The sequence below is a fragment of the Tachypleus tridentatus genome, chromosome 2 (genome assembly GCF_004210375.1).
Source record: "Tachypleus tridentatus isolate NWPU-2018 chromosome 2, ASM421037v1, whole genome shotgun sequence".
Classification (NCBI taxonomy): Eukaryota; Metazoa; Arthropoda; class Merostomata; order Xiphosura; family Limulidae; genus Tachypleus; species Tachypleus tridentatus.
Window position 1 is genome coordinate 65,069,623 of NC_134826.1, and position 15,778 is coordinate 65,085,400.

The 15,778-nt window shown below is 31.5% G+C and overlaps 1 protein-coding gene across 3 annotated transcripts in view; it reads left to right on the forward strand.

Moving 5' to 3' along the window:
* LOC143244026 (anoctamin-2-like) overlaps nt 1–15,778 on the forward strand; it is a 65,933-nt gene that overhangs the window by 22,711 nt on the left and 27,444 nt on the right. For all 3 annotated transcript variants that reach the window (XM_076487984.1, XM_076487985.1, XM_076487983.1), the window contains 7 exons: nt 309–443; nt 890–1,053; nt 2,831–2,913; nt 5,949–6,020; nt 6,793–6,870; nt 11,778–11,948; nt 13,246–13,282. In XM_076487984.1, coding sequence (XP_076344099.1) covers nt 309–443; nt 890–1,053; nt 2,831–2,913; nt 5,949–6,020; nt 6,793–6,870; nt 11,778–11,948; nt 13,246–13,282 — 740 coding nt within the window. The remainder of the gene's footprint in view (nt 1–308; nt 444–889; nt 1,054–2,830; nt 2,914–5,948; nt 6,021–6,792; nt 6,871–11,777; nt 11,949–13,245; nt 13,283–15,778) is intronic.

Below are 15,778 nucleotides of genomic sequence, written 5' to 3' on the forward strand. Positions count from 1 at the left end.
CAAATGAAACAACTTGTAATGATTCAATTTACTCTTTCTTTAAATAAAAGTTACTTCATCATGCTGTGCTTTTACCATGAAAAATATTTTGGGAGAATAAAAACCAAAGTTTTAACCTGTTACTTAACATTCAAATATAAAAAGTGAACTAAACAACATGATTTCTGAACATCACAAATATTAGTTCTAATTTTCACCCATTTCTCACTAATCAAACTTATTAGCATATTAAACTACAGAATTGTTAAGCACCACATGTTTTATTTGATAAGAATCACTTTGGTATTTGTTCCTTTCAATTTCTTCAGGGAATATTTTGGAGTGAAGATAGGACTGTACTTTGCTTGGCTTGGATTTTACACCTATATGCTGATTCCAGCTTCAGTAGTAGGGGTGTTGTGTTTTCTGTATGGATGTCTTACCTTGTCGGGTGATGCTCACAGGTATGAATAAGGGGGAGAAAAAGATAAAAGATATCAAACAGTTTATTATTTTTATAACTCATGTTTGATCATTTTCTAAATTATACCTTAGATAAACCTGTTAGTTAGAGCTAGGTGATTGGTGGAATGTGATAAATGATTAATTAGACTAATTAATCAATGTTTAGCTAATTAATTATTTTCACACAAGATGTTTATAGTTGGAATAATTGCAAAGAATAATGATTGGAACTATTAATTTTGATTGGTTGATGTGTTTTGAACCATTAATTTATTTTAAAATATTTTAAATAATTTTTGTGATAAATTGATTTAAACATAATTTCAGTTAATCAGTTATTTTATCTGGCAATATCATTGTAATTGATACTTGTATATTATGATTGACTTGGTTGTCCAGCTGCTCTGTGTTTATTCTATAAATGTAAAACTGCATTTTATTATAGTAAAGACATTTGTGAAGACTACAAGGACACCATTTTATGTCCTCGTTGTGACATAGAAGCATGTAGGTATGGAAGATTAGGCCAGACATGCACTTTTGCAAGAATAACTCATCTTTTCGACAATGGTGCTACTGTATTTTTTGCTTTTTTCATGTCACTCTGGGGTAAGTATTATAAAAATGTACAGGGGATGGACAAAAAAGTGCCCACCCTCATGAAAATTTTGTTAATTTTTTATTTCATTTATTAGATAACAGAAAAATATGTAAAACTATATGTTTTTAGAACATATTCAAGGAGACTAGTTCAAGTATGATCTCAAATCTCAATTTTAACACTAGCTTTCATAAATACCTGCACTTTTCATGATGTTAGTTACATATTCTCACCTAATATATATCTGATTGAAAAGTTAAAGGCTCAATTAAACTGATTAATGAAACATCACAAGCCAAACATGAACTTTTTTAAGTAAATATTAACTGTTTTATGTTATTTTGAGTTTTATTATTGCATTAAGTTACTCCAGAGAAACTTTTTCTAATCATTTTGTAAGCTAACTGGAAAATGAAGATCTAAGAAACTGCAGCAGGTGCACAGTTTTTATGAGAATAGTAATTAAAATCATGAGAAGTTCAAGTACTTAAGAAAGTCAGTGTTAAAATTAGGATTTGAGATCATATTTGAACAATATCATAGAGTGCATTCTAGAAACATATAGTTTTATATATTTTTTGTTGTCTAATCAAATGTATAACAAATTAACAACATTTTCAGGGGGGCAGGTACTTTTTTGTCCATCAGCTGTAGATTTACATGTTTAAAATTAAGATAAATCAGTAGTGTTCTCTTCTTCAGGCTCTATTTTAGTTTTTAACACTTCAGTTTCATAGTTTTAACTGGAATAGCTAGATTAATGCTTGGCACTTAAAAGATTCTACAGAAATCAACAATGTCACTGAACAAACTATAGAACTCACTATTTAGAACTCAAGACCAGAAACTATTGTTTGCATAGGATACCTCTGAATAATGTGAAAAACATTTAGTTTGTGTCTTTTTTTAGATGACATCTTGCTTGACCTTTCTCAAAAACCTGAAAAATTTAACACAGTTTCATAGTGAAAAGTTGAAACAATCTATATGTTTAGGACTTATAGTAAGTAACAGCCATATAGTACGATATTTTCAAGACTTCAACATCAAGTACATTATATCTAACTCAATACGCCTTCAAATCTTTATACTTTTAACTCCAAAAATCAACATCAAACACATCCATCTTGCTACACCCAAAAATCTCAAACCTCCTTAACTTCAATATTAAACACATCCATCTTGTTACACCCAAGAACCTCAAACCTTCTTTACTTCAAATCAATATCAAACACATCCATCTTGTTACACTCAAGAACCTCAAACCCTCTTAATTTCAAATCACATCAAATACATCTATATTGTTACACCCAAGAACTGCAAACCTCCTTAACTTCAAGTCTACATCAAACACATCCATCTTGTTACACCCAAGAACCTCAAACCTCCTTAACTTCAAATCAACATCAAACACATCAAATCTGGTACAATTTCAAGACTTTAAACCTTCATAACTACAAACCAATATCGAACATGTCAAACTTTCTACGTGACCAGGAATTTAAATGTCCATAACTGTAAACCAACATCAAGGATGTTGAATTAACCCCAAAATCATATTAATGTTCAGAGATTTCATAGTGTATAATTTGGGGCTTCCTGAAAGACAATATTGAAAACATTTTATGAAACAAGTTTGTATTATATGCACTCTGATGAACAAAAATAGTTGACTTAATTATTCTAAATTTGTGCTATATCAGTTTAAAGACTAATTTCATTTCCATTAAGATCTCTGTCTTTACTGATGAAAAACTTTGTCACTTTGTCTTTGTTTACTTTCAGCTGTAACATTTCTTGAATTGTGGAAAAGGTATTCGGCAAAAATTACACACCATTGGGATATGACTGGTTTTGACACTTTAGAAGTAATGTGTACTTTTGTTTTATTAGTTTGTGTTTATTGGTTTTAACAATTTCATGCCATTTTGCTATTCTTGCAAAACTCAAAAGATACTGTTTATGATTTATCTGTCAGTATATATATATATTTTAGACTTATAAAATTTTGACAGTATGATAAAATGCTATATTTAAATTATAGAAACTTTTTGTGTTTTATTTATTTTGTGATATTTGAGCTCTGCTTTCAGCACTATTTTACTTTGTTATAAGCTAGTGCATGTTTTGGGTTGCATACCTTACTTATACACACACTGACTGCTATTGTTATAATTTTTAATTTAGTAAAACATATTTATTTCTGCCTTTTTTGAAGGGTATGTGGAACTGTTGCTGATGAATTTTATTTTCAATGTTCCTGAGCCTGGCATGAGATGGTAGGATAGGACAGTTAACCTGCAGTATGTGGTACTGAAACCATTGTAAAAAATACTCATGTGTTCAGCCATTGGCACATTATAATCTAATGTTCAGTCTCACTGACTACTGATAAAGAGTAGCCCAAGATTTGGCTGTAGATTGAGTTGACTAACTCACCTTTTTCTATTCTATCACTTAGAAGATAGAGACAGCTAATGAAAGTAGATAAGGAAATAATCAAACTCATTGATCTGAATTTGTCATTTATACCTTTTCTATGTTTTCTTATTTAAGCATCTAATTCATATTATTTTGTATGCTATGATTCATTTTATTATTCACTTAGAAATATAGCAGTTCACTCTTTTTTTTCTGGTACTTTATCATTTTTCTTTGAATGACCTTTTTTTTTTGTCTGATGCTGCAACACCTGCCTGAGTACATCCTGCACCATGAGCAAACAAACCTACATCATGGTGGTTAAAAATTCCACATACTTTTTAAAATAATTTATAGTTGAAATTTATCAACCAGAAATAGTTATTCACTTAACCCTCTTCTGACAGCCATCTTTTTCTGAGTGTGTTACAAAGTTGTAGTGAGTTACATTCAAATTTAAATTAAACTACTTCTTGGTCATGGAATACCAAGAATTAATATTTAACAAATAATCCATAGTATTTTTAATAGTATGTGTGGTTTAAGTTCTTACTTTTATAAACAAAATTAAAAAAATCTAGAATTTTCCTTAGTGTGAGAATTGTGATGTTTGCTAGCTCTAGGCATCCTCTCTCTGTAATTCGTTTACCACCCCTCCAAAAAGCACAAAATTTAGAATAAATTACTCATTATAATATCATCATCATTCTGGTAGAACTCTATAGTTACCTCAATATTATATAACTTATAACCAAAAGAATGCCAAGGTTTTCTATAAAGATAATTGTCAGTTTAGCTTTAGTTTGAGTTTGATTCTGATAGGAAACACATGGAAAAGGTTTGGAAAAATTTAATGGCTGCTTTTGCAGAGTTAAAAAGCCAAATAAAGTTTGACAGTTATGAGACATTATCTGTATTTTGTGCATTATTATTCTGTGTTCTTTGGTGCATTATTTAATTTAAACAAATTATATAATGTATAGTACCTTTAGTATAAAAAGTATGGCTAAGTTTCATCAACATAAAAACAGTATAAAGAAGATCCAAGTAAGTACTTTTTACTTGTTTTTCCTGTATATTTTTTATTTATTATCATAAAAATATTGTTTGTTTGTTTGTTTTGAATTTTGTGTAAAGCCACACAAGGGTTATCTGTGCTAGCTGTCCCTAATTTAGCAGTGTAAGACTAGAGAAAAGGTAGCTAGTCATCATCACCCACTGCCATCTCTTGGGATGCTCTTTTCCCAAGGCCTGGCATGGCCAAGCGTGTTAAGGCGTGCGACTCGTAATCTGAGAGTCGCAGGTTCGCATCCCGTCGCATCAAACATGCTCGCCCTTTCAGCCATGGGAGCGTTATAATGTGACAGTCAATCTCATTATTCGTTTGTAAAAGAGTAGCCCAAGAGTTGGCAGTGTGTGGTGATGATTAGCTGCCTTCCCTCTAGTCTTACACTACTAAATTAGGGACGGCTAGCACAGATAGCCCTCGAGTAGCTTTGTGCAAAATTTAAAAAACAAACAAACAGTCTTTTCCCAATGAATAGTGGGATTGACTATCACATTATAATGCCCCCACAGTTGAGAGGGCAAGCGTGTTTGGTATCACAGGGATTCAAACCCACAACCCTCAGGTTACAAATCAAGTGCCCTAACCACCTGGCCATGCTGATTATAAAAGAAAAAGTAATTAAAATGTAAAAATAGGAAAGTGTTTATGGTAGTTAAAGTTAAATGAGATTAAATAATATAATAATGTTATAAAAAATTTCACACATAACTCATGCATAATGTAATTTGTAGCAATCACTTGGAAAATATGCAATTCACATTATGCTAGAAATTACATTATGCATAACATGAATTGCATATTTTCCAAGTGAGTTATAGCTTATAATGGCTCTATTAGCAGTTAGACAGTGTTTAAAGGGCAATATAAAAAATAAAATTTAGGTTTAAATAGATGTGTACTGTTATGAGTGTAAAGCTATTTAAGATAAATAAATTTAGTTTCATATTATAATTTTAAGTCATTCCAGAAAGAAAAAAGGGTAAGTTAGAATTATTTTGATTTTTTTTTCTTGGGGTAGCCCAAGGGTTGCAAAAATTTTATCAAGGAGTTTTTTTGAAGTGCCGTGAAATGAATCACACAAGACATGCATCAGATTGACGCACCTTATTATTTAGGAGTAAATTAAGTCTCAGTTATGTGTTTTTCTATCTTTTTTGAGTGCTCAGGTTTTAAACTTTTAGTTTGAGTTATTAATTTGCAGGAATTTTGTTTCTGTTATTTGCTGCTGCTCTGTAGTAGTTATCTTTGAATATCTTTTTAAAAGCGTTTTTAAAAATAGTGTTTGAATGTTATTTTTTTGAGAAAGTTGCTCAAAAATATGTTTAAAAATGTAAATTATTTTTAACACAGAAATATGATGTCACACTTGAACTATTGATATTAATTTGGTTTAATTTATTTTTATATCTTCAGGAACATCCAAGGCTCGAATATTTAGCTAAGTTGTCATCAGTAAAGAAAAAGAAACAGATCTCCGATACAAATGTAAGAATATCATTATTTTTAATGTTAATAAAAGCCTGATACTCCATGAAAGGTAGAACGTATTATCAGTTTTTGTCCATTATTTCTCTCATTTGTTTGTCTTTTACAAGTCTCTATTGATGGTGATTTCACATCCTTGTGATTGGTCATCAGAATGTAAATCAGACTATGAAAACAAGAATAAAGATATATGTGAAGAAATGCAACAAAATTGTCAAATATTAGATTTTTGCTGAAATTACTGTATCAAACAAATATCATACCCTGTATGTCTTTTGTATGAACTCTTTCTTGAAATTTTTGAAAGTTGTAAAACATAACAAAATGCTCTGTTATCTTTTAAAAAGAAATAGTTACTTTAAAAATAATCTAAGTGTGAATTAAAAGATTGCTATATTGAGAAACAAGAAGAAGTCTGGATAAAAACCCACAATCTTAATCGAGCACTGTTTGAGATTGAAAGTTTTAAATCTCAACTTTTGTGCTTGTTTTGAAATATTTCTCTTTTAGAACTTGTTAAATTTTGTCTTTTTTAAAAAACAAATAAACATATTAAATGTTGCAATACCTAAATTATGATTTTATTTTCCCCTTCAAAAATAGTATTAATTGAACTTCACAAGGAAGATTACAGTAGTTTTTATCAGTTCTGGTTCATTTTCTAAGACCACATGTTTGAACTTTATTTCTTACAAGTTATGAAAACTCATTAGTTAGTTTTTTTACTGATGTGTTTTTCTAAATGTTTCTATGATATACACTATCATAACAGATAAATGAGACACATGTTCCATTTTGGAAGAGACGACTCCCATGCACCATATTTTCCTGCTCTATGGTGTTACTACTAGTGAGTATTAACTTATAAATTTATTTGAACACTATTAAAGTTCTGTTTATATATTTTTTTGGTTTCATGGACAAATTTCAATGGGATTGTACAGGTCAGGGTGAATGTTCTTGCAGTGAATTTTGGTTTGAAGTTGCATGTGTCAGTTCTGATAATTTTATGGCTAAGAAAGGACAGTTATTTGCTGTTTGTGTGTTTAAAGGTGAATTTAATGTTGGAATGGATGATGTTTGTATATGTTCTGTTGGATTGAATCCAGCAAAAGTCTCGTATTGGGGTATCAGTTGCAAAATGTATGGCTTGTGTTTTACCATATCCCACAAAACAGTTCTATGCCTAAAAAATCCAGCTAAAAACTTAGTGACCCACTCCATAAAAGGACAACCTACAGCTGTATGAAGAAATTCTGGATAACTGCCAGATTTTAGTTACAGTTTATTGCAAATAAATGTTTTTTATGTTTTTTAAGTTCCAAAACTGCATTTTAAATGTTTTTTTTTTATAATCCTTATAGGACTGTTAATTTAGTTCACCCAAATTGTAAATTGAAAAGTAACTTTTCAGACAGATGGACAAAGTGCATGCAAACACACATTAAAGTAGTTTGAGTCCCTGGTGCACTTATTTATTTGAAGCCCCTTGAATAGGCTATAAGGAAATTTGAAGTTAATTACAGAATATGAGCTAATTATTTGAAGTAAATTAGAATGTGATTTATTTAACTTTTAAGGATAATGTATTAAAAATAAACAACTATAATAATAATTATTTACTTGTACAGTATGGCTAGTAAGAATGAATTAGGTACATAAAAACAATGTAGTTGTACAACATTTCAAAAGCATGCCAAAGCATCACCCTAAAATTGTTTTTGTGTTGTTTTGGAAGAAGCAAAATTTCTAATTTCATCTTCATAATCTATTAACCCAAGCAATATCCTTTATATCATGAGCAAGGAAAGGGTATTTAAATGTTCATTTAACACCAAAGTACACAATTAATTTTTGCCCTAGCTATTTCAGAAAAATCTCTCTTTGTAAACCATGGCAGTTAAGCATAAGTATTTTTAATGTTACATCAACATTTGGAAAAACAGATTCAAGTTTGTTTTTTCTGATTGTATTATTCAATGTTGGGTTGATGTAATGAGTATGAATAGATCACGTAACATATACTATATTAAGAATTATGAATAAAGAGAGGGTCAAACTGATGGTCCAGTATTGGCAGTAAGGGTCCTTCACAGCTTGTGGCCCTGGCACACCTGCACCATGATTAGTGTGGCCCTGAGTGCATGTATAATTTGAAGAAAGATACAAACATTAAAATGCAAAAAAGTTCAAATGAAGGCAACATTACTGCAATTATGAACAACACAGAATACATTGAGAAAATAACTTATTAAAAAAAAAAAAGAAAATCAAAACCATCCCCAGTAAACACAGAGAAAGTACAACAGCATACAAGTTTGTTACAAATAAAAAAATTATAATTTAATAACTGAATACCATCATTCTAATTTCTATAAAACTGATTTATACACACAATAACTCTACAGCAGTGGTTCCCAAACAGTGTGCCACAAAATTTTATAAATATATGGCATCATGTATGTTTTCACATGACTGTGTAATATAATCAGGTTTATTTAGGTCAGAGTGTTTAATTATTTTATTAAATATAAATATATTGAATTGAGACCTTTTTTTTTTATATTCAAAATAACCCTGAATTAGTGTATTTCATTTTGGGTGTAGGGTCAGACAAGTATGCCATGAAAACAAAAACTTTGGAACCCTCTGCTCTACGGCATTTCTAAGCCACAGAAGTCAGACTGCTCCATATCACTGGATTATGATTCTTTTAACCATGTTCCCCACTTGGACAGAGATACGTCTATAGATTTACAATGCTAAAATCAGGGGTACAATTCCCCTCAGTGGATTCAACAGATAGCCTGATGTAGCTTTGCTTTAAAAAACACACAAACACACACTTTCAACTACAGTCTTAGCATATTCATAGCTTGCTTGTTTATGTCATATTCACAGGCTTATTTTTAAAGATTTCTTCATTTTCAGCAACACACTATATCAGCTGAGCCCTTAAGTCTTAACAGCAAACTTTGATGTCATGCAAGTTGGTACTGATGTTTATCAGTATTATGTCTGAAGAAGCTTTGCTTGTATATTACTGCACTGAACCTTAACATTAATGACCCTAATACTTCAATTCACATCTCTAACACACATTTTATCCTCCTCCTTGGAATTTACTACAACCAAAGATAACTTCATGTTCAACAACAAAAGAAGTTAGGCAGATGGCTTAAGCATTGGCAGCCATGTTTATAACATACATCGTAATACAAGTTACAAATTATGTGGTAAATCCACTCCACTCTGTATTCATATGTTATTCACACTTTTGCCAAGCACACTTCTACTGAACTCACACTAATGTTCTTTAAACACTCACATTCCATTCACCTAAACAATAAATTTTCAATTGAACAAACAAAAAGAAACAGTTGATTTTTCTTAAGAATATGACTCCATGTATGAAACTTTGCTCTTAAATATAGACATTTTGCAAAAGTATTAGTACAATATGTAACATACCACAAGCATTTTGATACAGCAATAAGGAAGATACTTTTTATGCAAATGTTTACAATTCAAATGTTTCAAAGGTCTTTGGATGTTGCAAATATTGCATTTGAATTTACATTGTCATTTATAAATGGCTTATTGTACAGTTGTATGTCATACATTGTTGTAAATCATTTTATAAACATGTTTGGCAATTTCAAAATATGATTTTAAAATCATAGAGTATGGAATGTACATGCTTTTTTGACAAATGTATGCAAATTTCTTCCTTTTCGTATAACAATCAAAATTGATAATGTTTTATTAACATGGATACGTAACTGTTAATAATTTTTAAAAATTTACCATCAGTATTATTATTATTTACAATATTAATAGTAATAATACAAATGATGTTATGGTTTGTTTGTTTGTTTTTTAATTTTGTGCAAAGCTACACGAGGGCTATCTGCATTAGCTGTCCCTAATTTAGCAGTGTAAAACTATACAGTCTCCATGAATATAAAACTAACCTGCCTTGGTTGTGTTTTAGTGGACTAGTATTTTGTAAAACACAAACAAATTTCAGTTACATTATATGTGTATTTACAGTATTATTACTCACAAAAAATTTTTAAACTTTATATGTCAACAAACATGATGACATTGCCTTTGACCTGTGACCAATAACAATAGGGTTAAAGTTATCATGGTTTTACTTCCAAATTGTACAGTGTGTCCAACATATCTTCTAACAAATACAGAAGACAGCTATAGGAATTATTTTCATGAGTTTTAGACTCATATTTGTTTAAAACTTGAATATTTTACACAATAAATTTAAGTACGACTATAATAAATCAAAGCATATTAATCGATATTAACAAATATCAGTTTTGTTAAACAACATTAAGAGATTTCACAGCCAGAGCTCATAAATTCCCTCTAATGTTTCACAAACAATATTTCCCTGACCATAGCATGAACACTAGATTTGTTTAATTTGGTCAGAAATCCAACAATCTTCTTACCACCAATTACTTGAGTAACATCTTTATGGAATATTAAAACCTTTTCAAATCTTTCACACATCATAATTTTAATTTCTCTAAAAATAATTTTAAGGAAATAATGAATCAATGTTATACAGCTTTACTTCCCTTTACTTTAAGCTCTTGGTTTCTTTTTGAATTTCAAGCAAAGCTACACGAGGGCTATCTGCATTAGCTGTCCCTAATTTAGCAGTGTAAAACTAGAGGGAAGGCAGCTAGTTAACACCACCAACTGCCAACTCTTGGGCCACTCTTTTACCTATAAATAGTGGGATTGACCATCATATTGTAATACCCCCATGGCTGAAAGGGCAAGCATGTGTGATGTAATGGGAATTATAACTGCGACCCTCGGACTACGAGTCGAGTACCTTAACCACCTGGCCATATTATATTATGGATTGTTATCATTGTAATTTATGGTAAATACGAGTTATAAGCTGGTAACTAAGATCCGAATACAAAAGAAGCAAACTGTTAAATTTACAATTGTAGGTGTAAGAAGGAACCTAGTAATCTTTCTCTCATATTACATATTTTAATTTTTTTCTTTTGTGCTTTAACATCCTACATTCTCATTACTTCTTATGTAACCTGAACAAAGTTATTCTTTAGTTTTATCATATTTTATTTTTGAAAAGCAAAATAATATCAAAACATACTGTTTGTAATTTGCAGTATCACGAGTACTAATTTTGTCTTTTTATTTAAAAAATATTTATATTTGAAACATATCGCTATCCTATGAATTGCTGTGATGATATATTTGAAAAACTGGATCTATTTGTGTAGTTGGTAAATAAATGACTCCTTCCCAAGATATAGGACCTCATCCATGTGCCCTTGAGCTTCCACTCTCATGGTGATCCCAATACATTATACAGTGATGGTCATATAATTGGATACTGAATAAGATAGAGAATGCCTTTTCATAATTTACCTTAGCTCAATCACACTATGGTCAAGATTATGTTTCTGTTTTCTGTGTTATGGTAGCTCTTGACACTTTACAGACTTAACAGATTATGTTTTTGTTCTTTAGGTTACATTAGCTATTTCTTTACAGACTTAACAGATTATGTTTTTGTTCTTTAGGTTACATTAGCTATTTCTTTACAGACTTAACAGATTATGTTTTTGTTCTTTAGGTTACATTAGCTATTTCTTTACAGACTTTACAGATTATGTTTTTATTCCTTAGGTTACAGCAGCTCTTGATGCTATGATTCTTTACATACTTAACAAATTATGTTTTGTTCTTTAGGTTACAGTAGCTCTTGTTGCTGTGGTTGGTGTGATTTTTTACAGAATATCCATTCAAACTGTACTGTACTTCACTTTGAGTGGCAATCAAACACTTACCAGCATGGTAGCTCTCATTACCTCAGTTACAGCTGCACTGTTGAACCTTGTGTGCATAATGGTCTTTAACATGGTAGGTCACTTAAATGAGAAACATAACAGATGAAACTCACCTATTTCTAGTTGTGTAAAATGTACTTTATTATGGCTTTATTCAAGATGATATGGATCAAATATCTGTTTATAGTGATATGTGTGTATAAGCGTGTGTGTATATTTCTTTATTTATTTATGTTATTATTCATTTATTTATCATTTCCTTATGTATTAAGAAAAACATGAGTGTAACTAATTGTAATTTGGTAAGGTTATCTCGTTTCCTATTCAAATGTAAATAATATGATGTTTTTTCATACTAGTATTTTAAAGACTGAAATGAAAATGCTTAAGAATTTTTAATGTGTGCACCAAGATGGCAAATCTCTACACTTTGTGTACGAGAGAAATTGTTTAAAAAAATGACAAAATGTTATTGTTTAAGGATATGTGCATATACCATTGTTGTTTTTATCTTTTGAAACATATCCAATAGTGGTGTTCAATTCTGTGTTTACTTTTTCTTTAGAACACATCTGTCACCTCTCTTCAGTTATATACAAATATTGGTTAACTTCAGAATGTGATATTATGTTGTTGTTTTTTTCTCCATTGGAGGAATTAGTGTATATTAATTATTACTGTTGTTTTTACCTATGAGATGGGCATGTATGTAAATTTGCCCTAGAAAAAGTTTATACAAACACTAGAAATTATAAACCAGAGTAAAAAAAAATCAAAAGAAAATGAATACTGAACTAAAGATAAAAATTGCAGTATTAATATGCAGGGTGTTCGGAAAGTCACTGTACAGTTTTGTAATCATATTTTATTCAGCCTATTTCAAGCCAGCAACTGATAGCAGTGTTTAGAAACAAAATAAGAAGAATCCAGGCCTGTATTGATGCCATGGGGGTCACTTTCAACATTGTTTATAATTGTCATTCATATTTACCTCCTGTATTCTATATTGAAACATGTCTGTTAATAAATATATAAGTCCACAGTGACTTTCCAAACACCCTGTATAACTGCTGTCTGATATATTTTGGTATTATTTCATCATTCGTACTTTAGGGTTGGGTGGGCCTAGTGTCATTGTGCTGGACTCTGAACTTGAGGGTTTATGGTTATCATCCTTTTGCAACAAATATGCCTTTCACACCTTGAGATTATGGAAATGTTGTAAAAGTGATGGTCAAATCCTGCTATTTTATTAGAGTGACCAAAGAATTGGCAGTAGGTGCTATTTCCTAGTTCATCAGTTTAAAGTTAGGGTTGGCTAGTGTAGATGTTCTTTGTTGAACAACCAACTAATCATTCACCTTTTTTAGATTTATGCAAGAATAGCCACCTACCTTACTGAATTAGGTAAGTTTTACCTGTTTCTAATTTTAGAATAACAAAATGTAACCAGAATCTGACTGCTAGAGTTTTTATCTCTATTTATTTTAGTGCCAGATAAATACTGTCTTATAGTCATACAAGTTTATCAGAATAAGTTATACATCTTGATAAGTATACATATATATATGGTCAATGAATCTAATTCATGCATATGAGGAAAAATCAACTGTTTATACTGGCACACAGTAATTAACTGTTTATGCTGGCACTTGCTACAAAGAAATCAACTGTTTGTTCTGTAATTAAAGTATTTTCCATTTTGTCTATAAGAAGAATAAAAACGTTTAATGATGGTTTGATACATAGGGATAGACCAGGTAGTTGATCACTTTTTATGTTAATCATTCCTGATTGTACTTATTAACAACATAAATATCTCAATGTTTACATGTTTTATTTGACTGGACTTGAGTTTTGTTGGCCAAAGAGAAATGTTCACACATTTGAAAGTACAATGTCAGATTATAATTTATTAAAAAAAACAAAAAACTAATTTATGCCACATTATACATGAACTTGAAGCTTAAAACGTTATCTATATTTTTAATTAAGTTTTCTGTTTGTACAGAATGCAGTAAAATAACATTAGGAAGTAATTATATATATAGTTATGTGGAAAATACTAACAGCAGATGGTGACACTTTCTTATTACTTTGCCAGTCTTTTTATTATTAATCAGCTCTGAGTGTTTTGTTAAATAAACCAGTGGATCAGTGTGAAACACAGTAAAGGATATTTAGTTATAATATTTTCTAGCCTTGTGAACACAGTAATGAAAATTATTCACATGGGCTAGGATCAACCAAGTACTAGTGTTGGACATTCTCAACAGGTGTTGTGGACATTGTGGCTGATGCTGGTGTTTGGGTATAGTGCTCATGAAACCCTGGTGTTGCTGCATTGTCCTTGTTTGGCATTGTAGTGCATCCCGTTGTAGGTCTCCATGGTGGATGGGGTCAGTGGGCACCAAAATATTTTTTTTTTATATTGGATCCCCCAGATAAAAAATCAAAATAAAATAGTGAAAAAAAACAGACCATTGGTAAACGTCCAATTCTTGAAGATTCTGAGCAGCAATTTTCAACCTCTTCAACACCTGTACCTCATTTTCATATAATACATTCTCTTTCAGACAAACCTTTGGGACAAATGTTTACTTTTTTGTTCAGAAGGGACTAGAGGGGCTTCCTGGCTCTCCTAAGTCAGTCAGAAAGCTTTGTTCTGGTGACATATTGGTGGAAACATCCACTCCTAAACACAGTGAATTCCTCTTGCATTTGAAGGTCATTGGGGATATACCCATCAAGGTTACTCCCCATGCAACTTTGAATTTATCATGAGGAGTTATTGTTGAAAAACATCCTCAAGTCAGAGATCCTTGTTGGTTTCTCCACTCAAGAAGTTATTGCAGTGAGGTGTATCTCCATTCACAAAGGTGGAATTATGATGTCAACCAGTGTCCTGATTTTGACGTTTATATCACCACATTCACTGCCACCATCAAGGCAGGTTATCTAAATTGCAAAGTGCATTCATATATTCCAAATCCTCTGAGATGTTTCCAATGTCAGTGGTTCACTGCAGTCACAAGGACCACGGTGCCTATGAATGTGATATAGACCCTCATTGTGTTAATTGTAGTGGCTCTCATCCATCTTACTTTTATTCATGCCCTAGATAGATGGAAGAAAAAGAGGTACAGTGTTTGAAAATGGTTAACAATTGGCCCTCTTTCACTACTCTCGTGGAACTTGAATCTGCTACTGTCTTTAAACCATCAATAGAAAACTGAGTGGCAGCAGTGACTGACTGTGTTATCCAGGCAGCTCAGTGTATTTCTAAAACCTCAACACACTTTCCATGGCATCCTCGTCCTTGGTAGAATCCTGCTTGCCACATGGCATGGAAAACTCAAAAACAGGCCTGAAATATCTTTCATAGGTATCTCACACATTTAAATCGCATCACTTTTCAGCAGGCCCGTGCACATGCTCAGCAGGTAAGATGTCAAAGCCAGAAGGAATCTTGGATTAAATTGACAACCAGTATCTCTTCAATTACCAGCTTCAAAGTCATATGGGACAAGATTTGGAAGGTCAGTGGGTAGTATGATTCTGTCACCCTTTCGATCTTGCTCTCTGATATTCTCGGCAAAAGCTTTTGCTGGGTATCTAGCACTTATGCTTCATTCACTGCCTTCTTAGCCATCAAGACTCAGGCAGAATGATCACCTCTTTCAGGTGATCATTTTTATCGTTATAATCGCTCCTTTACACTGGTGGAATTCAACTTGGCTCTTCACCAGTCTTGCAGTACATCAGTTGGACCTGATGATGTACACTATGACATGCTGCACCATCTATCTGCTGCTACTTTTATTATTCTTCTGATTGTTTTTAACCGGATCTGCCAGGAGAATGTTTTTCCTGATGCCTGGTGCCAGGCTTATGTCCTACCTT